Raw genomic sequence first — 27238 nt, 5'->3', positions numbered from 1 at the left:
TCCTTATACCAAGGTAATGCAGTATTTTGTCAAATGCCATTGATTATCTTTAATATCTTTCTTTTTTATTTTCTTATTTTGTGAATAAGCTGTTGAAAGCAACCTTGGCGGATTTGTGGTAAACTTTTCGGGTACTCAATCTCAGCATGTGTCTGAATCTGGACACTGGAAGCAACAAACCTCCTTGGTACCTTTAAAGGACAAAGCTAGAAGTGGCTAGCGTTTACATGTTCTCCGGATCAAACTTGGACCAGGTTATGGACTATTTACTGAATTAAAAGTTTTAATTGTGTTCAATTACTTTTCTCTTTTGTTGTTTATTGAAAATATATACTTAAAATTTTAAGCATAATCCTATTTTAGATATGCCATAAAACATTTTTTCCTAAGAATAATATTAAGGAAAATATAATATAATAAATTAATACTAAGAAAAATATATATATACCTAAAATTTTATTAAGCATAATCCTATTTTATATATGTAAGAAAACATCATTTTCTCCTAAGAATAATATTAATTTATCGATATACAATGTATACGCTGTCATTCGAATACGGATCTGAAATGCTAGAACTCAATATCCGCTAAATTCTAATCACCGTAACCAAAAGCAAATTAAACCAATAAACTATGAAGCACATGTGGACAATCGCAAGTATTGGTTCTTCACATATTCAAGGCATTTGATCTAATTGCACTTAAGCATATTCAGAAAAATGACCATTACATGTCGTCTGTCAATTTTTCTCTCAGACCGATCATTGCGCATCATGGTAGATGGATGCATCTATTCTAATTCTTGCCGAATTTCTCTTTTGTTTCTATATTGTTCTGTTCAACTCTAAACTATTTTCTCTCACCTTTCTTTTATTCTTTCAAACCCTATCATCTCTCTTCTCTGGAAAAAAAAAAAAAATGTGTGTGTATATGTGTGTTAACAAGCGAAAATCGATAACTTCTTGCCTTTGCTGGATACACCTCTCCAGCAATGAGTTCCAAGGATCAAAGTCAAGGAAATGCGATGGAATGCAATATCAAGTACTTCACTAACGAACATTACAGAATCTAAGGATACTTGGTGTTGGCATCCTGGAAAATATCATATACAATACGCTGGCATCATCAAGAGAATGTATTCATGTGTGTAAACTGGGTTTTCTCCTGTCGGCTTCGTTTTCTTTGTGAAAACGAGAAAAGAAAAAAAACCTAGTTGGTACTAGTTAAAATATTCGAATGTTTCAACCAGTACCAGTTTTCAATTAAGCGTGAGTCTAGGCTTCGCGACATATACGAGGTTCAAATTTTACAACCAAAGGGCTCGTGCCGTTCTTTTAAATGTGGACAAGGATCTATACGGCGAGGTCTATGAATGCTACCATCATCGGCATGGTCGAATATTAGTGTCTAGTTGCTCCTGAGCTTACACAACCATCAACAGGTACGCAATGCAAGGCCCTTCCACACAAATACTTACCAGATGGAGTCATACAGGCAATCCATGCTGAATTCTCTCATGCGATTAGCTTCGAACTCAAGAAATACAATTATTACAAATTAGCAATATTTTCATCATTAAGTCATATGAGATAACGTTCTTACAAGTTATTATTACAAGGAAACTGTTGATTCAGAAAACATTTCATACGCGAGAATTAAAATTAACCTTACTTAAAACAGCAGTCAGCAAACGCAATCGAATTCATAGCCACAAGATGAAAACAACAGTTCGTTTTTAAAAATTTGTAATCTTGCTTCTCTTGAGGTGGCATTCTAGGACAGAAGGGTATCGTCAATGTAGTCATTTCACATATTTGTTTACGTGGCGTGCTTGATTACAACAGTGGGCACTTTTACAATATTACTATTTCGTCAGTGTAGGACTGCAAATTATTACAAGAAAACTGTTGATAACATATAACTCAAGTGCAATACATAAAAATTAAAATCGCGTGAAGATTAGTAGGATACCTCTTTCAGACAAAGTAAATTTCAAAGAATGCTTATCAAAAAGAAACCATAATGGCTGTTTGATAAATCAGTTAGCATGTAAACCAGCTAACATTTTTTTAATTTTATCTAAAACAGTTACTATCTAAAATCACTAATAACAAAATCCACCTTCGTAGGAGAGCCTATCACCCATGCTTGTGCAGGTTACACCATGTGGATGTCCATCAGAGTGGAAGTAACAGCTGTTTATATCCTGTTGCCAATGATACATTTAAGGGTTTTATTACTGCTCTAATTTTACAGCAAGCAATGATAAAGAATACCAACTTACCTTCCGTTGCATAGGAAGTAACAACAAAAACCAGGAGGAATACGATCAGCGACATAACGTACAACATGGCTGCTTCGGTAACCTATAAAACAAAACAGAAAGGAAGCTTAAAGTATACTGGCCTGACACAACGTTGACTTCTGTGGTTAGATGACTCGCATTCCAGATTATACGCTAGAAAATGGTAAACTGTGTGGCATAACAAGATTGTGAGACTTAATCACAGACAGAATCAGCATCGGTTAGAATTACAATACGATCCTTTGTCTACATCGCTTCTAAAGTATTCAAGATAACAGTGGATTGTCAGAAGAAGCTGTCGACCAAATTCAATCGCTTACCATCATCTACAAATAAAGAAAATAAAATAAAAGCGATCAGCTATAATCTAGATTTGTTTCGCCTTTTCCACTGGACAATTACGAGTGTCTCCTGCTCTTCAACAGATGGCAAAGGCAAGCATTACCAACGAGAGAGAATCTCAAAGCACCATACAGAAAAAGCATGCATGCAGAATATCTTTAAAACGAAAAAATTCCCATTTATTCATGAAATCACACTCTCCCATTAAGAGAACACACTGGCCTACTGCATGATGGGATATCATCAAGGTAACGACCATAAGCTTAGCCTAGAGTACACAGTCCACATTTATAGCCAAACAGTGCTTTAGGTTGCTTCGGGTATTCTTTCAACAAGAAAACGTGGAAATGCTCAGTTACTTCTCTTTACAACTGCTCACTGCGCTTGCGCATCCACCAAAGTAACTCTCCTCCTGACTAGAATTAGCACCACAAAAGTACTGGACCCTTCCTGTCTAGCAGAAATGAGCTGCACTCGTGACACGTGACAACTAATCCCATCCAATAGTCTAGTGGTGTCGGTTGTCATAGTAACCACAATATAGTACCTGACGCTTCGGCATTAGTCAAACAAAAGGAGAAATGGGGTTCACGTGTTACGCAGTTATACAAATCTGTAGAATCTGCACGCACGCACGAATGACCTCCAACAAATCCATGGTCATGCAAAGCTATCAGTTTTGTGTGCAAAATGGTACTTTTTTTCCCCTCCGTTGATCTAGCAAAGAGAACAATCTCTGCCAGGAAAGAGTAGCGCGGATCACATGACATAGGCGCGTGACAGGTGTCCTGCACTACAAGACAATCATCCCGTACTAAAAATCAACAAGAGGTGATCAACTCAAAACCAACAAGACATTTTGGAAATTGTTGTTAGGAATCCAAGCAACTAAGCCTATGATTCTGACCGGTCCACATCTTTCTAATTTTCCGATTTTCTTGTAAGGGGGGCTATATGTGACTTAGACAAACGTGGTTTCACCTAACTACGTTTCCCCTATTCATTACGGCAAAAAAAAAAAAAAAAAAAAAAAAAAAAGCAAAGCTAGTCTCCAATCTTTTTAAAACGAGGACCTCATTACGAATTTTATTAAACTTTGAGGGCCAAACTGTTTTTTTTTTCAAAAGCATTTTTATGCATGAGAAAATTTCTAAATAAAAATGCCCAATTATTATTTACTAGTCTCTAATTTGTGCGTGTGTATTTGGCAAGCTTTAGCATCCAACAGTAAAATCATAGAAATAAATTAATACCAAAAATGGAAATAAGCCTAATCAGAAAATGAAATCCATTAATCACAAACATCCATGCCCACAGCGGGATTCGAAGCCTGTTGATTGGAAAGTGGATATGCTAATCACCAGGCCAACAATGTCTGATCGGTATTGGTTGACAAGTTTGTCACTATTTCCAGATTTTTATTTTATTACACGTTTTTTTTTTTTCCCCCAGTTTGCCAAAATCCATTGCAGCCTAGCTGAAGTATTTTTATTTCTTCATGTATATGTAAAGGTTCCTCCAAGGTATTTATTGTCGTCAATTGTTATTTGTTCATCTACTATGTCGTTTTCTTTAGTATTTATATTGTTTTAGATTTTCCATAGTTTATATTCCACCTTTATCGGATATCGTATTTAGTTCGTGCTAGGTCTGTTCTGTTGTTTGCTATTATTACTACAATATGATCAACATATCATAAATTATTCGGTTTTTTAAAACTGATATTAATCCCTTCAATCTCAGAGCGAATTCTAATATGGCACTGAATAATTTGATTAAATAGTATATTATTTATTGTAAAAGGATTGCGTTGTTTACAATAAGGATACTAGCAGCTTTTTTTCACATATTTTATTTATTACTGTATATAATCCTATATTACATAAGTAATTCTTCATTACTTTCTTATCTTAAATATCATCCATTTTCATCTTGAAAGTGAAGAAGAATTACAAGAGATAACCAGCCGCATTTTCGGAACATTAAAAAAATATAGATTACACATAAACCTACAAAAAACAAAAACAATGATAACGTCTAAATCAGACATTGAATTCTTAAAGATACAAATTGAGAATGTAAACAAGTTCACTTATCTAGGAAGCACGTTGAGTCAAGATGGTCGTTCAAAACAAACATTAAATACTGAATTGCTAAGGCAACTATGGCCCTACAGATGTTAAAACCATTGTGGGGAGATAACAGAACAGCAATCACAACCAGACTAAGACTAATTAACACCTTGGTGAATTCTATCCTCTTGTATCTTTGTGAGGCCTGGACTTTATTGAGGGAAGATGAGAGGAGACTCCTGTCTCTTGAAATGAAAACTTACAGAAGACTTTTGAGAATTCCCTATACCGCTCACGAAACCAATGAAAATGTCCGAAAACTGATTGATTCAATAGATGGGAGAAAGAGGGAAAATATTCTGACAGTCATCAGAAGAAGATAGATGAAATGGTTCAGACATGTGGAGAGGGCTAATGGCATTCCAAAGCAAGAACTAGAAGGGATCGTTCTGGGACCAAGGGTTAGGGACCGACCTCGATTAAAATGGACTGATAACATCAAAAAATGGACAAATTCCTCCTTTTCTCAACTGACATCAAGAACAAGATCGAGATGATTGGAGGAGGCTAACAAAGAATATCAAAGAATGGGAATTAGGCTCGACTTTTTTCCAAAAGAATTATATAATCAATTTATATAAACAGATAAATTAAATAAATTACAGTAATAAATCTATATAAGTATTCAAATCAGAAAATGTGGATAGCCATTTTTTAATTAAATTTATTCCATTCTGCTGGATCGCGTATAAGAAAATTTCTTAAATATGGCATCGAATAATAGCTGTACACGATTAAGGCAATAAAGTCAGAAAATAAGAAAGCAAACACGAAGTTAGTAATTTGGAAATGTAATGAGAGCGTTCCTGGTTGATTCAGAAAGTGAAAATAAATAAAAGTTCTTTATCTCAATAGGAATAACCTGCAGTGTTTCGTTTGCGAAACTTGAAGCTACATAAATTAGCGTTGTAGTAATATTTTAATTGATCATAGGAAGAAATAATTGAAAAAAAGGGGACGAAAGTGTGACTTTGTCACATTAAAACAATCTGCAATTCTGAAATTTTTGAAGTATATTAAAATGTCATGAGAAATTACTAAAAAGATGAATAGTTTTCTGTACACAAAATTCGAACAACATTATATACATATTATGTGAATCCCTCCTTAAAAGGTTGTGAACTAGATTAGTAGGCTGAACTAAGGTCGGTAGGTGGTCTCAAGAAAACAGGGTTTTGAAATAAACCGGACACTCTGTACACTCCATTCTGGAGATCAAACATGGAAGAACAGCTAGCTTTAGACGTTATTGAAGGCCTAAAGCGAGGCAGTAGTCTTACAATGAATAATGGCATTTATCTACCCATCTAAAGACATTTCTGACCATCCATTGGCACAGTAGGATTTGAATCCCAACCTTGGATGAAGGGGAGGTACAATGTTCATGCGGCTACCTCGCTGGCATATGAAGTCTATTCCCTCGATTACTGTGGATAGGTTAGTGACTCAGTAATTCGAGATTGTTTTAGTAGTTGTTATATATATATATATATATATATATATATATATACATATATACATATATATATACACACTTTTGGTTTGGTTGAATTTAAAGCTGAAGAAACGAAAGCTATCTCGAATTACTGAGTCACGAACCTGTCCACAGTAATGAAGTGTTAAGTTTACAACCTTGAGTTCGGGAAACTGTCATAAAAGACATTGGATAACTTCCAGAGAAAGTCAGAAACAGTGTCAAGACACAAAAGGATACTAAGATTTCTGAAGGCTGAGGAGTCATTGGATGTGATATGTCACCAGAAAGGCTCCAGTTATAAATCAGCCCAAGAAGACAAATGTGATCTTTCTGGAGATCTGAGTAGTATCAAGCTATATGGTCAGTCTATTCTATTAATTGTCAGGTCTGCCTGTCATGCGAGATGAAAAACTCAAGTTTCCAGAAGGAAATCTGAAGAGAGAAAACAGTCCATCATGACAAGTTGTGAATGCCCAACAAGGCTAGCCACCCAACTCAACGGATGAAAGACGGGCCATAAGGTAACAGTTTGGTACGTAAACCCATATGCCACACAAAATCAAATACTGTGGAAATTTGAAAAATTTGCCAATTAAATATTGAATGTTTTAGCAGGGTAAAGTACGACTGCCTCTCTAGATTTCTTTCTGACATGGGCATCGAGATATTGCTTCTCTAGGAACTCATGAAGCTTCAGAGGAAGAACACCGAAGAAGGGATATAATTCCAGGTTTCTATGTTACTGGAGCAACATATCACCAAATGTATGGCATAGCGACATGTATTCGAAATAATGTTGAGCATGTGCACATCTTGAAATCTATCTATCTATCTATATATATATTTAACAGCCACCATGAGTGCTGGAAATATTCCGGAAACGATCACTGTGGCATTGCTTTAGTTTAATGTGCTGAACATAACCTTCACTTAAACTTCAATGCTAAAAATCAGGAAACATTCAAATCTGTTGCTTGGAACAGAGATTACAACCTCACCTAAGCTTTGCACCCTGCAATAATCGGGAATTACCCCTTCCAACTACAAGAACAGTCTTAGGAAAGTTCCGACATATGTCTGTAATTCTGGAGAGTGGCATTGTTATTCTTCTGATTAAATCTATTCCTCATGCTAGATGGGCCTTTAAGAAAGTCAGGTACAAAATCTATGATCTTTTTGCAACAGCACTTATATCAGGCACCAAAAAATACATCCCTAGATGATATAAAGGATTATATCACTGGCCAGTGTGAATATAGCAACTTACTACACAATGATTTCCTTATGAGCGAGGATTCTGAGATTGCTGCAGGCCTTCTCCACTTTTTGGACAAAGATGGCTTGAGACCATAGAAAGTCTCGATTTCAAACACTCAAGTAGAAAAGCATGGAGCGTTTTACGTAAGCTGAGTGAGACTACAAATAGATTCAAGAAACAACCTTAAGTTACACCAAATATGATCGCCTATTATACTGTAAATATTTGAAGATCTATGAATGATACATATAAAACGTATTAAAAGAGAGCTTAGACAACTTAAACCAACTTGCCCATCAGAATCAGAATTTCCAAGATCTTTCTCTGTTGAAGACAATTAGCATTGAAAGACTAGTAGCTAGGAAGGCTGCAGGTTTTGATCGCATTCATACGGAAATTGATATGGAATCCTATTGAAACAATTTAAAAAGACAAACATCGTTGCTCTACTAAAACCTGGCAAACGGAAGTATCAACCCCAGAGCTACAGACCCATAGCACTACTTATTACTATTATTATTACGGGCAACTCCAAGGAGTCCTTACACTCATCGTCGGAGGCCCTAAACATATCAAGAACAACTATTCGGCATTGGAATAGTATCTATCATACTTTGCTTTGAACTCATTTACAGTCATGGCACCCACTACAAACTCTGGCAGCTTATTTCACTCATTCACCACTCTGCAAGTAAAAACCTAGTTCTAACACGTTCACTAACTACACTGTTGCTCAGTTCCATGGATAGTCCCTAGTTCTCCCATCACCAGACCTGTTCGGAAACATTTCCTCTGAATTAATCTTGTAAAAACCCTTCAGAAATTTTAATGTCTCAATCATATCAACCCTTGTCTGCGTACAAACCAACCAATTTCTGTAACCCACAGATTTTCAACATGTTCTCGTAAGGTTCATTCCATAGACTAGCTATCATCTTGGTCACTCACCTCTGGATCCTCTCTACCTCCTCCCCATCAAGAAACCCAGGGGCCCAGTAGTCAAGATGGGGTCTTATCAAGGCTCGATAACGAGAGACAATAATTTGCTTATCTCTGCTCGTCAAAGTATTCTTCAGTAACCAAGTGATCTGATTTAGTCACTTTTGCTAATGGGCCTCCTAAACTTCAACTCCCTATCCACCAATACAAATACACCCAAATCTCTGCCTTCGTCAACCTCCTGGAGTACAGTTCCACCAATGTGATATACTGCTGCTAATTTTTTCACCCTAAAATGCATAACCTTACACTTTGCCACATTAAATTGACATCCATTCTCCTTAGCCCAGTCCTCCAATCTATCCAAATCATCCTGCAAAATTTTGACATGAGAATTCACCATTGCTCTACCCAACTTTGCATCATCAGCAAATAAATGAACAGTTCCTCTCAGATCCTTTCCTATATCATTAATGAATAAATTAAATAGCAGCGGTCCAAGAACAGAACCCCTGCAACATACCACTAGTAGCAGACCTTCTTTTGGACTCCACTTCTGAATAAACTACTCTCTGATATCTCTCCATCAACCACCCTCCTATCCATCACACTAACCCTATATCCATCCCCATATGCTGCAGTTTACTGATTAGAGTTCATGTGGTATCCTGTCAAAGGCTTTAGCAAAGTCCAGCAATATCACTGTAAATCCATTAGCCTTATCCAGTTCAGCCATCACTATGTTATAAAAAGTGAGCAAGTTACTGAGGCATGATCTACCTTTCACAAAACCATGCTGTCCTGCATAGAGTATCCCATTTTCATCTATCTAATCCTGTATTCTTCTCTTGACTAATTTCTACAAGACCTTGACAACGATTCCTGATATGCTAATCGGTCGGCAATTTGCAACAGTAGTCTTGGATCCTCCTTTATGCAACGGAACTATCTTCCCATCTTTCCACCCACCTCGGGACTAACCCAGACCCGAGACTCAAATTAAACAATATGGTCAAGGGAACTGACAATTCCTTTGCCGCTTCACGTAAGACTCGAGCTAGTATACTCAACCTTCATTTCATTCACTTCAATTCCTGTATCAGCCATTCGTTCTCTCATTCCTGCAATATCACAGCCTGAATGATATACGCTTGCAAAGTGTTCGCTTAGTAATTCTACTATTTCATCTGATTCAGTTACCTCCCTACCATCGGCATTTCTTAGAATCATTTTGCCGTATACATTTTTTCTTTTACTTGCAGCATATCGAAAGAACTGTTTGGGATTCACTTTAGCTTGCATTACTAATTTCCTTTCATAATCTGCTTTTTCTTTTTCTTACCACACTAGCTACCCTTCTGGCCTGTGCTTTGTTCTGTTCCTGTGCCTGCAGGTCACCTTTCTCCTTAAATTTCATCCACAATTGTTTCTTTTTTTTGCAGCTCAAGATTAATGGTATTATTCATCCATTTAACTCCCACTTGAATTACTCTCCAGACTCTAGGTATGCAGTCAGCCATTACCTCCCTCAAACGCTCCTTAACCATTTCCCATTCCATTGACCCAAACAATCTCCTAAGCTTGTCAAACTTACCAGCCCGGTAATTCCACATGTACCTTGTCTTAATTGAAAAATCCACACATTTAGCCACTTCCCAGATCAAGTGGCTAAATGATCACTCTCACCAATTGGTGGCAGTATGGTCATATTCATAATAGTCAATTTCTCAGATGCAATTACTAGGTCAAGCACTCTCGAACCCTTAGTATATTCCATTGCATGCTGTCTAAGGTAGTTATTTACAGTTGGGTGCTGGTCTATAGCAGCACCCAACTGTAAATTTCGTTCTGCTGACCTCAATCTCACACCAAATCGACTCAAATGTGCTATTTTCACTATCCTGAAGTTGAACTTCTATTCTCTTTGGCTGCAGTTCATCAGCTATCATCAATAACACTCCTCCCCCATTCTTTTCTGTCTTTCCTGAACACACTATACCCCTTACATTCTATCCCACTAACTATATCATCTTCTGTTAGCCATGTCTCACTAATGCCAATAACCTGTGGCCAGGAAGAGCCAACCAAGGCCAAAAATTCCTCCTTTTTCTTAATACTTAGCTGCACAAAGTCGCAGAAAGGTTTATTTTCAATAGAATTAACCACATTTTCATGGATCAATACATATAGAACAGGCAGGTTTTAGACCTAACAGCAACTGCTGTGATCAGGTCCTATCTTTGACGTAATTTACAGAAGCAGACTTTCAAACAACTGAAAACAGTTACAGTCGTCATCCATCTCACATCGACTTATGACTATTTGGAGAGAGGGTCTAATATATAAACTTATTAAAGTCATAATTTGTCTCACTGCAATCCGCATAGTAAACAATATGCTAGACGACAGATTTTCAAGCGACTCTAGTAAAAGAAATTAGTAAACAGAAAAAATTTAAAAAATGGTCTATCCAAGGGATCGGTGTAGCTCCTCTTCTTTTTAATCCGTATATTTCAGACCCCCTGATACGCAGGCCAGAAAATTCTGTTATGCAGATGGCTCTTGTTACTAGACACAGTTCATTTAAAATACTCTAACATTCGATCTAGGAACTCCAGGGAACTGCTTTAAAAAATGGAAACTGCCCAAGCGCAGATAAAACTGAAATACCCATAAGTTCATATTCATATGTCTTATTCTGTATTATACTGCATGTGCCGAACGCTAAATAAATAAATATCCATAGCTATAATGTTCGCTACGATAGTGTGGCTTGTGGCAGTTTAGAATTACGGCCGAAGTAACTTATTTATTTATTCGTATGGAGCTTCCTCCCTTTTTCTCCCCCGTCCCTATTGGGACGAGTTGAGCCCCCTCATGGGGGGGTTAAGTATTTATGGCTGTAGATCCGTGTGTTCACGGAGCCGGTTTGCCTGCTTCAGGGATGAAAAACGCCAGATAAACTGGCGGTAAAAAACTGCTCGAGCCCAAGACCGGCTAACATGGCTATGGGTGAGAAAGATCCTCAAATTCCTCACGTCTTCGATGCGAATCGAACCTGGGACACTCCTTCCCCAGTCATATGGTTGCGAAGCGCACAGTCACTAGGCAAGCCGCACGGACGCCGAAGGAACTAAAGATACGAAACGAGCATCTATATCTGTGAACTGCTATCAAGGATTCTTATGACGTCTTTCTAGCGAAAATGCATCCTGCTGTTGTTTGATGTATACGATAGGTAATAAACTGACCAATCAATGTATGTCAATTTCTTTTCTAAGCGAGAAATCTATGTATACCAGCCAAAGTACTCCATTGTATAATCATTTTCACCTTGTGAGACACTTCACAATGGGGAGGTATGTTTTCTGGCTGTAGGGGAAAGATAAATTATCTTCAACAGCAACATGCAGGGACCTGTACTTGGCATTTATACGTGTATAGAACGCAAAATAAATAAATAAATAATACTGGATTTTAAAGAAATATGCATTAACGAACCTTTTTTTTTTTTTTTTTTTCAAATTACAATTCACTTCAAATTAATAAAACTGTAAATATCATTATTGGTTAAGCTTTTGTACCATATTACCGGCGGGAGGCTGGATACTCTCTGTACAGAGACCTGATAGACTCCTGTACTCTCTGTACAGGAGTCTATCAGGTTCCCGAGACTATTACCCACCACGTTCTGTCCCAATTCTCTAACGCCTTTCCAACAGTACGAAAAACGAAATATACCCCCTCTGTCCAAAAAGAAATCGAAATTTTCGAAAATAGAAGAAACTAGTGGCGCCACCTGTTGTATCTTTTTGTGGTCGAAAGCGGCAACCTTCATTAGTGTTGTGTCAATTGTTTATGACATTTGTTTCATTAGAAGCCGAGTTATAGTGCCAAGAGTGACGGTGTGTTTTGACGAACAGTCGGAAAATGAGTTTCAAACAGAGAGCTACGATTGACTTTTGTTTAACACAAAAGTCAATCGCCTTTACCAAGTTTAACACTTGGTAAAAGGTTTACCGAAACGCATTAAATGCTTCAAAAAGCATACGGTGATGAATGCTTACCCCGTACTCAAGTTTACGAGGGGTTTAAGCGATTTCAAAGTGGTCGTGAGACGCTTGAGGACGACAAAAACCAGGGTCGTCCAAAAACTGAACTGGGCGAAGTTAACATCCAAAAAGTGCGTGATTTCATCAAAGAAAACCCGAAATCGTCCGTGAGATTGATTGAAGATGAACTGGGGATTCCAAACTCAACTTGCACAACATTTGACCAAGAGTTTGGGCCTTCGTAAATTGAATTTGCGATTTGTTCCCCACAAGTTGACCGACGAGCAAAAAATTTATCGAATTGAACACTGCAAGGACCTTTGTATTTACAGCATCCAATAAAAACCTACATTATAACAAAAACAATATTTTCTTCGAAAAAAACGACTTTTTGTTATGTTTGTGCAAATCTCAGAGCATTTATCCAATCATAATAAACATTTTCAGAAAAACTCAATAACCGAGTGACATTCCTAGAATGCTTCCCATTAATGGTAGCTAGTATGGGCTATTTACTTCGATTTTATGTTGAGTAACTGGCAGAGTTTTCTCTTTTTCTCAGAAAGTCGACATTTTAGACAAATAAAAAAAAATAATAATAAAAAAAGTTTATTAAAAATAAAAAGTGTTTATTTTTTTTTGAAATAAACAATTTTTTTATATATATATATTTACGCTTTGTTCATAGCAATGACAATAACATCTGATAAAGGAACTGCATCTGTGTTAAAATACAGTGCCATACAGGCACTGTATTATAAATGCGATCATGTACAATGATCGCATTTATCTTCAGTGCAAGCACAGATTCTCCAACCTTTCAAGAAGCTTTTTTGTTAAAAACCAAAATAAATACATAGAACAGTTATAAACACTTATATGCATTATAAATACAAAATAAAAGGGTCTAGGCAATAATCGATTGATTTATGCATTTATTCTAAATGAAGTATACTTCTAAAAAAAGATAAAAATATAAAAAAGCAGTATTATTATTATTATGTCCACAGATTTAAATATGCAGTCGGATTTCAAGAATTAGCAAGGTATTGTTTGTTAATAAATTAGTAATTTATTAACAAACAAAACTGCAGGATTTGGGATTCAGAAAATCCTAGGGCAATTCACCAAAGGGAATTGCATCCTCTTAAGTGTACGGTCTGGTTGAAGTGACGTCGGAAGAAGTGATCGGACCTTACTTTTTTGAAGACCACGTTGGGAACCCTTTCAATGTTACAGGAGATGAATATCGGTCTATGATCGAAATTTTCTTACTCCCAGCAGTTCAAGATAAACATGACATGCGATTTTAACAGGATGGAGCGACAGCTCAGAGCAAGGGGGGGCCACAATCCAACTGCTCAGACAAATTTTTGAGGGAAGAATTATTTCCCGCGGTTGCGACATAAGTTGGCCATCGCGTTCTCCAGATCTGACGACTCTTGATTTCTTCCTATGGGGCTATCGCAAAGAAAAATTTTAAGGTAACAAGCCTCGGCCATTCCAACAGCTGAAGAACAATATTCGGGCCAAGATCAGAAGCACTGGAACCTGAAACACTAAGAGGTATCATGAAAAACGCCTTAGAAAGGGCACGTTTGTGGAAGCAGAAAATAGACGCCATTTGATTTTTCACACCTAGTGTAAATTTATTTCCTCTATATACTGTATATGATGCTATGGTATTGTAAATTTGAAACAAAAAATAAAGGAGTTATTAAATATTGAAAGCCCCTTCGTGACTTTTGGCCATCCTGTCGTTATTGTTTATTCTTATAGCTTGGGATCCAGTAACTCTAAATGTTTGATGCTATACTTTACTAACAGATCGCACAAAATGTATTAGTTGGTATTAACTGAACTCTTAGTAACAATGCATCATTGCACTACCCCAAGCAGTCAAAAATAATTCATTGGAGTATAAAGTGCACCCATAGGTGACTTAACCCTTGAGCTGGAACCAAGCAAGGTGCTTTTGAGCCACATTAGTCCTAAATAATAAATAAATAATAAATCTCATATCGAGAGCTGCAATTCAGCTATCATCTGGAGAAACCGTTAAGCCCACAGCAGGATTCAAGCCTGCAACCTGTTTTGGTCAGAGCCCTCAAACGTTATTCACTCGGCCAATCAAGCAAACTCTACGTACATACTTATAAGAGTTCTTTCAAGCGAATAATCAGTTTTTACATTTGATATGAGACTCAGATATTTTTAATATATCAACCTGAAACGTTTTGAAACTCAGGGGCTACCCTGAGTGTCGAGTCTTCAAAATTCGAATCATCAGAATTCAAGGAGAACCGCCCTACCAGTCCAGAACATGGGGGGGGGGGCGTAGCTCCCCTGGTACTATTATAAAATGAAAGCGGAGAACAAGGTGTAAGTAGGTTGGAAACTGGACAGTAAACGAATGATGGTAGCGAGTTCAGAAGAAAACTTCATTCCCATTTTGTTAGAGATAGAAAGAGAGATCTATTAATCAGGTTGTCCTCTTCTAGATAGCATCAACCATTTCTAGGAAGATGTACTGATCATATACTCTTAGTTAATGGTCTACAGCTCCTTAACCTCATAGTTTAAGGCTGTAATCCAAAACAACCCAATTTCCTTATAACTGGACTTGTCTGTGGCAATCTTCAAACTGCTCGTGAGTGGTATTAGTGTTAACATAATAACTAAGAATCTTACTTTTAGTAAGATTCTTAGTTAAAATATATTTGAACACATTTTTATACAGATGTAGTCTCTAAATACCCTGTAGATAACGAAATGATATATTCTGAAGTTATGTTCGAATTTGCTTTCAAGTTCGACATCAATAAACAGATGGTATATTTCAATCTATAAGACAGCACGCGAGTTTCAGGTTCAACTAATTTCATCTCACACAAAGATTAGTAATAAGGGCAACTTAAATAATTCAGTGAAAGACAAAATTCAGTTTTGAATTTTCTGCAGTAGAATGAAATTGTATTCTTGTATTTTTTTTAATGCGGCCTAAACTTTGCATTTTGAAATAAAAGTATTTTAATATTCAGATCGATCGAGAAAAACAAAATTAAGTCGAAATAAAAGAGCTTCTAAGTTGAATACATGGTCATATTAAAATATTGTGTGAATGTTTCAACTTTATTATCATAAAAGGAAATATTACATGATAAGCCTTTTTATGTCACGTTTTTTGAAACGTTTTGAAACTCAGGGGCTACCCTGAGTGTCGAGTCTTCAAAATTCGAATCGACTGCGAAATACCAATCGAGTTGAACTGTTTTTCAGTACGAACAAAATATAATCAATTCCCAGCAACGCTATTCTAAACATTCTAATCGACATCACAATTTGTTCTTGAACTTACTTTTATTTATTGATAACAAATAAATAAAAACTGTAAAACAACGAATGTTTAATATTTCTGGATTATTGAATTTTAACGACTCCCAAACTTCTGATTTTCATATTGGTTCTCAACAGTTAAGAAGAAAAAAGTATTATGGAACTGACCTAGGGGAATTAATAAATTTCGAAACATAAGTACCGCGGACATTTAGGACCATAATGTATGCCATTTGGGTAGTGAACAACACAGCAGTTCTATTAAACTAAATAAATAAGGGGGAAAAAAAAGAACATTAACGCCTTACACCAGCATTTTTATTTATAAAGTGCATCGTTTTATAGACATAAATACCTGAAGAGTAAATGATTCAGCCTTACAATAAACTGCGATGTTTAAATGTGCTTTGAGAAAGTGCAACCATCAAAAGATTATTCAAAATTTGCAACTGATCAAGCTAATACGAGAGGTTATGACAGCTATTTAGGTGCTGTGTGATCCGGAAAACTTGATGAGCTCTCGACTCCTGGAGGAGCTCATCAAGGAGAGCTTGTATAATAATAAGAAACCAAAACTAGATATTTTAAAACGAGGTGGTCTGCCACCTGGGCTTCGGCCATAGATGGCAACACTATCGGCAAGATTTTTTTTCCAAGTTGGTACATGTTGAGGGGAAGGGGGGGCGTGAAATAATGAAAATAAATTTAAAATGTTTTAAGACTAAGTGTGCCATGTCAAATGTGTACGTAAGATGCTAAAAATATAATATTTGCTTTTTTGCAATATTCGCTGTGTATGTTTTGTATTGAATATAAATACAATAAATATTATAATATATGTCTGTAATACGATTTTTTTTTCGATGGGGGCCGTGAGATATTTTAATTTTTCTAAGAGGGCCTTTACATCCCAAAGTTTGGGAAGCACTGCCTTAGAAGACGGAAATGTAAAATCTTGGAGACAGTATTGAACACTTGATAAATAGCAAAAGAATTTAGAAGAAAATTGTTGATAGAAGGTTAAGGACAGTAGAAACTCGTTATTATTCTAGTGCTATTATTGTGTAATTGCTTATCCGAAAAATTGCTCATGTAGCAACACGAGCAGTGCATTGTGTTGTAAGTTCCATTCATCGACCATGGAAGCCAGGCGAATCTCCTTAACGGCTAGTTAAGCTTGTGCAACTTATTGATACAATAAAACATCTACTATAAAAATAATCAAGAGAGCTTCTTAGCTCTATTGCTGTTAAAGCCCTTTGGTTGGAATCAGTGGTGAGCTATGGAAATTTTAACAAAGGGCTCACCACTGATTCGAACCCTTGTGAACCCTCGTCGAGCAAAAAAAAAAGTCTAACTTAGTCCTCATAATACTTATATTGCGACTTTGTAGAGCTTCTGACAGATATGATAATTGCTGTAGGATATCAATCATTAATGCTAGATCTTTTAAAAATTCCAAGTTGAGAAGTCGGTTTAAAAAGCCTTTATATTTATTGTTCGATGCAAAATGCTTGCATAAAGCTGGGTAATTTCTCCACACAGCAAGAGCCGTTCGTAAACTGCAAGCTGCCCATCGTGGCCCAAACATACTGCCAATCTTTAACATTTCGATACCAAGGTCTTTTGCAATCGTATTTAATTCTCGTTGATTTTTAGTGATTGATGTTAAAAAGCATATAATTTATCCATAAATATTTCAAAATGATTTATTTCTTTAATATTTTTTATCGAATCGTCTAATGCTAAGTGTAAACGATGGGCGCAATGCCAAATCACAACGTTGGGAAATTTCTGTAGAAGTTTGATTGCAACACCTGATTGGTTTCCTAACATTACACTAGCTCCATCAGAACAAAACGCAATGAGATGTTTTTTAAATAGTTATCAGAAAATCCATATGAATTTAAAGTAGCAATTATAGTAGCATGTATACATTCCACGGTATTTTCTAGTTCTACAAGATTGTTAAACAAGAAGAACAAGGGGTTCGCAAATTTGAGAAAAATTTAACAAAGGGCTCGCGCGAGCCCCTTATAGCTCACCACTGGTTTGAATCCCGTGTAGATAAATGTTTATCTACATGGTGCATATTCCTGGGGAGGATATCAGTTTGAATAAAGACAATAGTCACATGACTTTCCTTAATATGGGATGCATTTTCTTTCCTTTTTTTTTCTTTAACTTATTTGATATGTCTCTTGTGTTTGAAAAAAAAGAAGAACGAGTAGCCATTAAAGTACTCTTTAATATGTTCATTTATAATGAAAAATATCATGTCTCTAGCTGAATTTTTTTAAGGGGTGGTAATGATCGCTGTTGTTGAGGGCATAGCGACTAGCGACAATTAATTAGCTGGCGGTTGATTAATTTTTGCGCAATCACGCAACTCACTTTGGGAGAGAGGAACGACTTGTGTTAACTTGGATCAACTGTTTTAGTTGTTTTCTCGCTAAAGTGCATTTTGTTTAAAGCCCGTCCATTTATTATTTTCCCACTTATCACAATCTTAACGTCTATATGTCTGCATTTTTTATATGTAACATCAGAATTTTCTTAGAGACGTATTATAATACTTCTGAATATCGTATACTTGTCAAGGAAGTGAAGGAATACGAGTACTTGCATGCAAATAATATACGAGGGTGGCCTGAAAGGTTCTCGGCCTAACAATGAAAAAACGATAGCTAATATTTGGTCCTTTTCACTAAATACGATACATTATATTGAAAGAACATGTCGGAGATGTAAATAATAACAGAACAGACACCTCAGGATTAGCCCATCATTTCTCAATTTCAAATCATTCCATAGATTGGGACATTGAAGAAGATTTCAGATGTAGAACCTTCAAAGCAGCTGCAGTGGTACTCCAGGAAGGAGACAACCTCAATAGAAACCAAGGCACAATATTAAGACATTTGGAAAAGTTTAACAAATTCATTATGTTTAGCAGAACTCAATTATGCGAAAAAACAATGACTAAGTCTCCACGCTTTATGAGTTTGATGTCAGGCGTGCTCTCCAATTTGTTTATCTGTTTTTAAGTTGTTACTGCATTCTTTTGTTTTAGCATTTAATGTTAGTTATAACCTTTCTTGTCTTGAAAAAGCCAGACAGACCCCAGCTGGCGAAACTTGTCGACGATGCCATGACCTTTCCTGCTGATGGAACCGACTTTGTCTTCTTTGGCGCTGATCAATCCGCTTCTGTCAACTGTTTTGACTTCTGTTTGGATTCTGGTGTGTACTGGTGAATCCAAGTCTCATCCATAGTAATAAATCGACGCACAAAATCAGCTTTGTTCTGTTAAAACGCTCCAAGCACTGTTCAGAGATTATCATGCGAGTGCATTTTTGATCTGCTGTGAGCAAGCGCGGCACCCATCTTGCGCAAAGCTTTTTCATTTACAATTTTTCATGCAAAATGATTCTACACGTTCTTTTGAAATGCCTACAGTCTATGCAATTTCACGCACTTTGACTCGCTGGTTATCCAATACCATATCATGTACTTGATCAATGATTTCTGGTGGTGTTACAATTTCTGGACGTCCTTCACGTGGATCATCTTCAAATCTGGTATGACCACGTTTAAACTCGGTAGCCCATTTAATTGTCGAAAACGAAGGAGAAGAGTGCCCATAAACTTTTATGAACTTCGAATTAATTTCTTTTTGCGTTAAATCTTCTTTTACAAAGAACTTTATTATCGCACGATACTCAATTTTATCCATTTCAAGAGATACAGACAATACTTTTGCTTCAGACAGCTGTATAACACGAACTACTTGAGAATGACTTGCAATTTCACATGGATGCTTATGACAGATGTACCAACTTCGAAAAAAAAAATCTTCCTGAAAGCAAACTGATCTTCTCCAAGAAATTCTTCCACTTTCCATAATAAAACATTTCTTTTTGTGATAAGCAGGTAACAAAAAAAGTTATGAAACAGTGATACTTCAACATGCCGGGGAATGAGGAACAGCATAAACTGCATGAGCGTGCATTGTATTATTATGATCGTTATTATACAAGCAAGCATGCAATTCTAAAAATATATGATGACAATGTTCCCAAAAACAGCTTATAAAAAGCAACTCCGTTTGGCATATATTAGTTTATAACAAGCTATGATGATCAATGGAAGAGCCGCCATAGAAAAAATTGGAAGAACGAGACATTCCGTCCTTGGCATTGGGGAAAAAAACCTGCATTCGATTCTCGTAGTAAACGAGAGGGTTTTTGTACGCCCCCCTCCCCCCATTTTTTTTTGAATAAAAATCAACCCTGTTTTGTCTTAATCATTGTGCTTTCTGTCATGCTTAATGTACTGAGGTGCGTATGCAAGGTTCCTAAATATAGTTAAGCATGCAGCGTTAGTAGAAATATGACTATTCTACACAGTACCTTGAACTGTTTTTGCCACTAATGAGGTCTATAAATCTCACACCATACGGAGGCGGGGAAACTTTTGATTGCTGCAGTAATATCGTTCACACTATTCTGCATCAGATCTATCATTACTGAAAGTTTTTGGTTATAATGGTTTAGTATTACTGTTTTGGATACACCACGAATGATCGATCATCGCTTTAAGAAACAGAAAGTAGAAGAAATTAATATGCACAATGTGGCTTGCTTAAAAGAATGACCTTTCCGGAACCAACTGAATTCATGAAAAACGTAATACTCGGCAAAATTAGCCTAGAAAATTAATAACGAGCAGCTCACATATGCAATGCAGCACACATCGTACTTGAAGAACATTATCGCACCCCTCTCCTTTATTCGAGATTCAGAATTTACACAGCTCATTCTGGTGGCGGTATTTTTATTTATTTTTTCTGTGTTTTCATCTTAACCAATTAGTAAAATAATGGTAATGAGCAGGCTGATTATTTATCGCTTGTAAAAACATAACAGGATCACAACTGATGGTAAACCTATGCATATATACACTCGAAAGAAATTATAAAATTATTTAAAACCTTTTTTACTTTGTTTCTTAAGCTTTTATAGCATTAGAAGTATGCTGTTAACATGCATTAAACTGAAATTATGATTACACAGGAAAATCCATATAATCGTCGACAAAAAAACTTCAAACACAGCCAGTAGAGTCAGTTCAAGTGTGGTAATTCATAGTCTGAATGCCAAAATTTTAGTATCCTGGAAGAAATCTGAAAATGTTTTCCCATTACATACAGTGTTTATCATTTAAGTATCTAACAAGAAAAAGTAATAAAAGTTCGTCCATAAAGCGAACTTTTATGGACAACAAAACACAGGAATGGGATAAATCAGACAAACCTTCATCCGAAGAAGGCGAAGGTAGCACTGCAGATCTTCTATGCTCTGCAACTCCAATCTTTGGAGCTACGAGTGGTGACCTCAAATTATCCTTATTCCACTGGATAATTTTTCCCAGTTCATAAATGGGATGTCCATCGATAACCAATAATGCATTCAAATTCGTGTGAACTGGAAAACTAAAATATTTTCTGAATGTTTTACAACGCAGAGAAAGACTTTTTTTTTTTTTTTTTTTTGGCAGGGGATGGGCGGCGCTATCACTGTATGAGATATGCTATGTACATTGTGTTCATAATCGCACCGGTCATAGTTCCTGATATTTGATAGCGTTCTCCATTCGCTGTCAACCTGCTACACCATTTTCTGCTATCATATCAGAAGTCGTATCGTATACGCAATAAATTAATCGCAATTAATCGAATGAGCTTGTTCACACACACGCACACAAATAATAATAATAAACAACAGCAGAATGTGTTGGGAAAAAAGGTTTAATGCGTTTCTAGTGATTAGAGCAGTAAAGTATACGTCCATTTCAAACATTGAAACATAAGAATTATAAAGAAATAAAAGCATTCAAGCAAGGTCACTTCGTTAGTTTATGAGTCTCTTGTTTTTCTTTTTTAAATTAGGCTTACTTTTAAGTGAGCGGAAAATAACAGGAACAATCTCAGTATCAATACGAGTTAGAGAGTATGCGGAAGTTGATTCTCCAGAGTACTAATCGTTAACCTTTTATGTCAGCAACTTGAAATGTGCAAGATTGCCATTCAGCGGTAGAGACCATGGGATTGAAAAGAGTAAATAATAATACGAGCTTTAATTATCCAAATATTGATTGGGTATCAGTAAAATCTCACGAGAAGAATGAAATCGTTTATTGAGCTGTTAAGACTCAATTTCCTCAAGCAGCATGGAACAGAAGGAACTCGAGGTTAAAGAGTGTTCGATATGATTATAATATTTATACTATCACAAGGTGTTTCAGTTAGAATTACAAAGCAGAAAATTAAGACCAACTGAGGAATATACTGAGTTCATGCAATGGTATCGGTTGCTGAATGGGAAGTATATCAACAGTGTATCGGAAGCATTAAAAAACACTTTAATGATGCAATATCAGAATGTGTCCCGAGAGTTCGAAGAATAAATAGGGTAGGAGTCAAATGGCTGCCATGTCAGGGTTGACTGACATATCAAAAAGTGATATACTGGGATGCGAGTCTTCAAGATTTAAAGTAACCAGTGGTGTACCACAAGAATCAGCCTTAGTACTGTTATTCATTGTGTACATTAATGACATTGGGAAGGATTTGACAGGCCACATACAGATATTTGTTGATGATGCAAAGATAGGCAGGGTAATCTGGAATGCTGCCGATATGCAGTACGATTTGAACAGGCAGGAATTGTGGGCATGGGGAAATGGATGTCAGTTCAACGTCAGTAAATGTAAAGTCATGCGCTTTGGCGTGATTAGATATCCATTGTCTTATTAGATTGGTGGGATTATGCTAGAAGAAACTGATCAGGCTAGGGATCTTGGAGTGTTAGTAGAGAGCAAGTTGAAGTTCACGAGCCATGTAGCAAAGATTGCCAACACAATCAAAAGAAAATTGTAATGATAAAACGAACTTTCACAGGCAAGGATAAGGATGTTATTTTGCCTCTTTTACAAGGCCTTGATAAGACCGCACTGGACTATTGTGAGCAGGTGTGGTCTCCTGGTTTCCGTTGTGATTCTTAAAAAGTGCAGAGAGAGAGAGAAAATGTGCAAAGGAGAGTGTTAAAATGATATCAGGATTGTAGAATACTGATTATGAAGACAGTTTGAAAATTGTAGACTACAGACACTAACAAATAGGAAAAGAGGGGCGATATGATTGAGACTTACAAACTTTTCAAAGGATCATACAGGAGTTCAGTTGATGGAATTTTTCATTTTAGGCAGGGTGGAGAAAAACAAGAGGGCATCCTTACAAGCTGAGAATGAATGGGGTGAGGGCTATATTTTTCTCTCGTAGAGTGTTACGTGGGGGGGAATGGATTGTAATTGGACGTTGTATGTACAAGCAGTATGAATGAATCCAACAAGTATGATAACTAGTGTGTAGTGTGTGGACTCCATCGATGTGTCCCTGACTCCCTGGAGGTCTCTCTTAATAATAATAATACACGAAAAAATTTTCATGATTACAGCCAAATGTGGACATCATTTATTGCCAGCACACACCAAGAAATTATATTACACAAAAAAAAATGTTAGAAAATTCGTACAAATTAAATTGTAACACATTTTCGCAAAAAGTTACAAATTTTCTGAGGACGTACTTAAGGAATTAACGTACAGTCAGAAAACTATGCGAGAAACATTTTGGTATGGAATACGTTCTCCCTGAACTGAGATACAGCTCTCAGAATGTCGTACTATGCTTACCACCAAGCGATTCAGGAGTTCTTGAGGCAAACTGGCCCACTTCTCCTTCAAAGCAAGAATAAGGCCTTGTTTTCTGGAGGGGAATTTCGAGCAGCAATGTCTCCTTATTGCGTCCCAAACGTATTATACAGCACTCTTCGCCTACAGCAATCAAACATGACGTTGAAGAACTTAGCTACAATATTGTTCATCAGTCACATCCTTTTTCTAGCAAGTGCGTCCATAATGCCTTCCCACACCATAAACCCAGCATCACCGTATCTATTCGTTTTAAGAATATACTCGCGATGGTAAGCAGTACCACTTTCATGCCAGATCAAATGTCGCCTATAATCGGAAGGACGACTGAAATGACTGTTTGTAAAGAGCCCACTAGTGTCTTATTAAATTTCTATGGGTATGACATCACTGAAAAAGTGCTCTATGACGCAGATTACTGGTTTCGGGAATACAGGCGTACTTGTCGCACAGGTCTTACCACAGTAACACATTTCAATTTCCTTCAAACACAGTTCTCTTAAAGCACTTTTTGCGTTTTATCCTGCTGAGTGCTATCATGTAACCCGTTTGCGCGCGATTCGAAAATTCGAATGCGTATCTGCTTTCTACTCTAAATCATCACTTATACAAATTGCCACAAACTGATTCGTCTGAATTTGGAGTTGTAATCTTCAGAGATAGTGTTCGCCCTTAGATTTTGGACACCAGTGTACTTTCTCAGTATGAAAATGGTAGTTTTTTTTATTTTTTCAGCGACCGATTAATACTGGGATGTTTGAAAAGGTCGCCGATGTTATTAGGCTCCTCAATTTCCACTATATGAGAAAATGACCAATACGTACCGTGTTTTACACTAAAGATAATAAGAATCACAATTAGCAAGATAATATCTCTTATTTTGGGGAACATCTATGATTAATTCTACAAAGAGCATTTAAATAAAGGATTAATAATGCAACACGTAACGTTTTCCATGTAGCACCACAAAGCGAAATTGCTCCTTCAGTTTTCTTTTTCATCATAGTCCAATCACCTAACAGAAGGGTATATTATCTCTACACATACGATTCAAAAATAAACACCTTTCAAGGAGAATTAGCTCTATCTAGAAGTTAAAAATACTGGAGACAATTTGTAAGAAAATTCGTAATTTTCTCGGTCGCCTAAACAGTATCCAAGATTTTTATTTCCTTCTCCAAACTGGTATGAAACTAATGACAAAACAGATCACTGTAATAAAGATTAATGAATAGTGATGTCAAGAGTTTATCTACTACAGGAGCTCCACGATGTTGGTTCGTTAGGTCTGCAGCTAAAGATATACCAAACGATCTGACAAATATTTCTCGTGGGTAGGCACAAAGCAACTTTTGTAAATAAACATTTATTATCTGAAGTCTTCGCTGGATAAGTAAGTCCGAAAAAAGACGTCCACAAAATTGCATTTCCAAACTACAGGCTGGGTACGAATCCAAACGTCAGCTATTTAACAATATCATATTGGCAACAACCAAAATCGTTAGTCTCAAATAACCACGTGAACTTGAATGTCACCCCACTTTGGAAAATCATCATTAGGATATATGCGACATACGGTCCAACATATGAGAAACTCAATCGTATTAAATCAGTAATAAAAAACAGTTTGTGTAACTACGACCTGCTAATTTAATACGATGGTTATACAAGAACCATATTACATTTATAATATATATGAAGAGTGCACAGAGAACATATTTCAGCATATTATAAAGCATACTACTAATAACATTGGTTGCTGCTTCATATGAAAGATTATCAAAATATTTAGCGTAAACTGTAAATAAGCAAGTCCGATGTATGTATTTGTGATGCCAGTCTGCTGATATGCACCACAGTTAGAAAGAATAAATCCATTCATATTTAATACGTTTCATTTTTGAGCTAGTACGATTAAATGAGAATCTATGATTACTAAGAAGCCCCCCCACCCCGCCAATCCCCACTGTACAGTGAAATGGTGGATAATCGACTAAGCTCCTATTTTACATCGTACGTCAAGTTTATATCGTAACTTTCAATCATGGTTAAGCCATTTTTCTATTACCATTTCACATCCTCCTTTCAACTTATTAATAATACGATTGAGAAAGCCTATATTTAATCTATTTTCTAGAAGGGAAATAAATTTTTAAAATTGCTGTTTCATTTTAAAATTTGCTAAAGTAATAAGAAAAATGGGTTCAGACCGTTTCTGCAGCATCTGAAACTCGTGAACTTAAATTTGACTGCAGAAGATTAACAATCCCGCCTTGATCCATGGGGAATCTCCCTGATTATATGACCAACCTTTAAAATCCATCCATGTAATAGCAAGTTTCTGAAATTTCTGAAACACTCCACTTTCTTATTTGACAACTTTTACACTAAACAAATCAAAAACTTAACCCCCCCACTTTTTTCTAATATCTAGTAAGACCCCTGCGCAATCTACTAACATCCATTCACACCTACGACATAGATTCACACAACAAACTTTGTTATTCCTTCATTTATACTCACCAGACCTAATCTTTGGAATCTGTCCTTGTATATACGTCTTAAAAAAGTTCATACTATGCTATTTAAAATAATGGTATTAAGTTTGTTCTCTTTTACAAAAATCTAATATTATGGACTACCGTTTTTTATTGAGGATCATTATAAAAATAGCAGGTTCGAATTTCCACACTATCCTGACACAATATCTTATTCTTTTATTCCAGGGCTCCATCAGAGGCCTTCTTTCATTGTGTCCCGCATTCATCTGCTTGAACGTCTCTCTCCCCCTCCACATAGCATGGAAATAAATTGCATAAGCACCTGGTTCGTTTATTGTATACTGTTGGGAGTCCCGTTCCAGTCATTCTGTTTTTCCCTACTGAAACATATTCTCTCATCTCACTGCCCATATCATAACATTCCACATTGCTCTCTCATTCACTTCCTCCAACTTCTTTTCACCATCATCCAAATTATTCAGCTTCCCCACTTTCTGCTTTGTGAGAAGTAAAAAAGCAGTTTCCCATAGGGGAAAAATTGCTACTCCATCTATGACCGAGTAACCCGAGCTAGTTTGAAAAGGCTTAGGCAAATCCTTCCTAAAAATTCTTTAGATAACAAGTAAGATCATTCCAAAAAATAGGCCTAAAAATTATTCACTTCCTTGTCGGCTTTCCAACCAGGAATGTCATACTACCTCATTATACTAACTAATATGGACAGATTGCACTTCCGAACTAAAGTAATAAATGACTATCTAAAAATGTATAGGCAATATCAATTAGCAGATAAAGAATACAATCAAACAGGTTATCAAAAATAATGAGAACGATCATTCAACAAAACCTTCTAACGTATTTTTCTTTGCTTTCTTTCCTGAATACGGATCTATTACATGGAGGAATGAATAACACAAATATCTTTTGGAATTTAAGTCTCCAATTTTGTTATCTACAAAGGACGAGGAGTTTTTACTTTAACTTGTATACGCATTGGAGTAAAAGAGATCAAAAGCCTTATAAAACCTCTTAGAAAATTTCAGATTTTTACGGGATACCACTCCTCATGAAAGTACAATTTCCTTTCGTGTCTTTTTTTGCTCTCGAACTAAACATTTATTA

At 36.3% G+C, this 27238-nt stretch overlaps 1 protein-coding gene across 4 annotated transcripts in view; it reads right to left on the bottom strand.

The window, feature by feature from the left end:
• Nucleotides 1-27238, bottom strand: part of LOC150092284 (tyrosine-protein phosphatase Lar-like) — a 1042795-nt gene that overhangs the window by 840266 nt on the left and 175291 nt on the right. For all 4 annotated transcript variants that reach the window (XM_090415047.1, XM_090415048.1, XM_090415049.1 and 1 more), the window contains exon 4: nt 2286-2367. In XM_090415047.1, the coding sequence (XP_090271173.1) occupies nt 2286-2352 (67 nt within the window). In that variant the 5' untranslated portion in view covers nt 2353-2367. The remainder of the gene's footprint in view (nt 1-2285; nt 2368-27238) is intronic.

This window comes from Typopeltis vanoorti, chromosome 26, assembly GCF_054136105.1.
Source record: "Typopeltis vanoorti isolate ZY-2024b chromosome 26, IOZ_Tvanoo_1.0, whole genome shotgun sequence".
NCBI lineage: Eukaryota > Metazoa > Arthropoda > Arachnida > Uropygi > Thelyphonidae > Typopeltis > Typopeltis vanoorti.
This window is presented reverse-complemented; position numbering and strand designations above follow the sequence as displayed.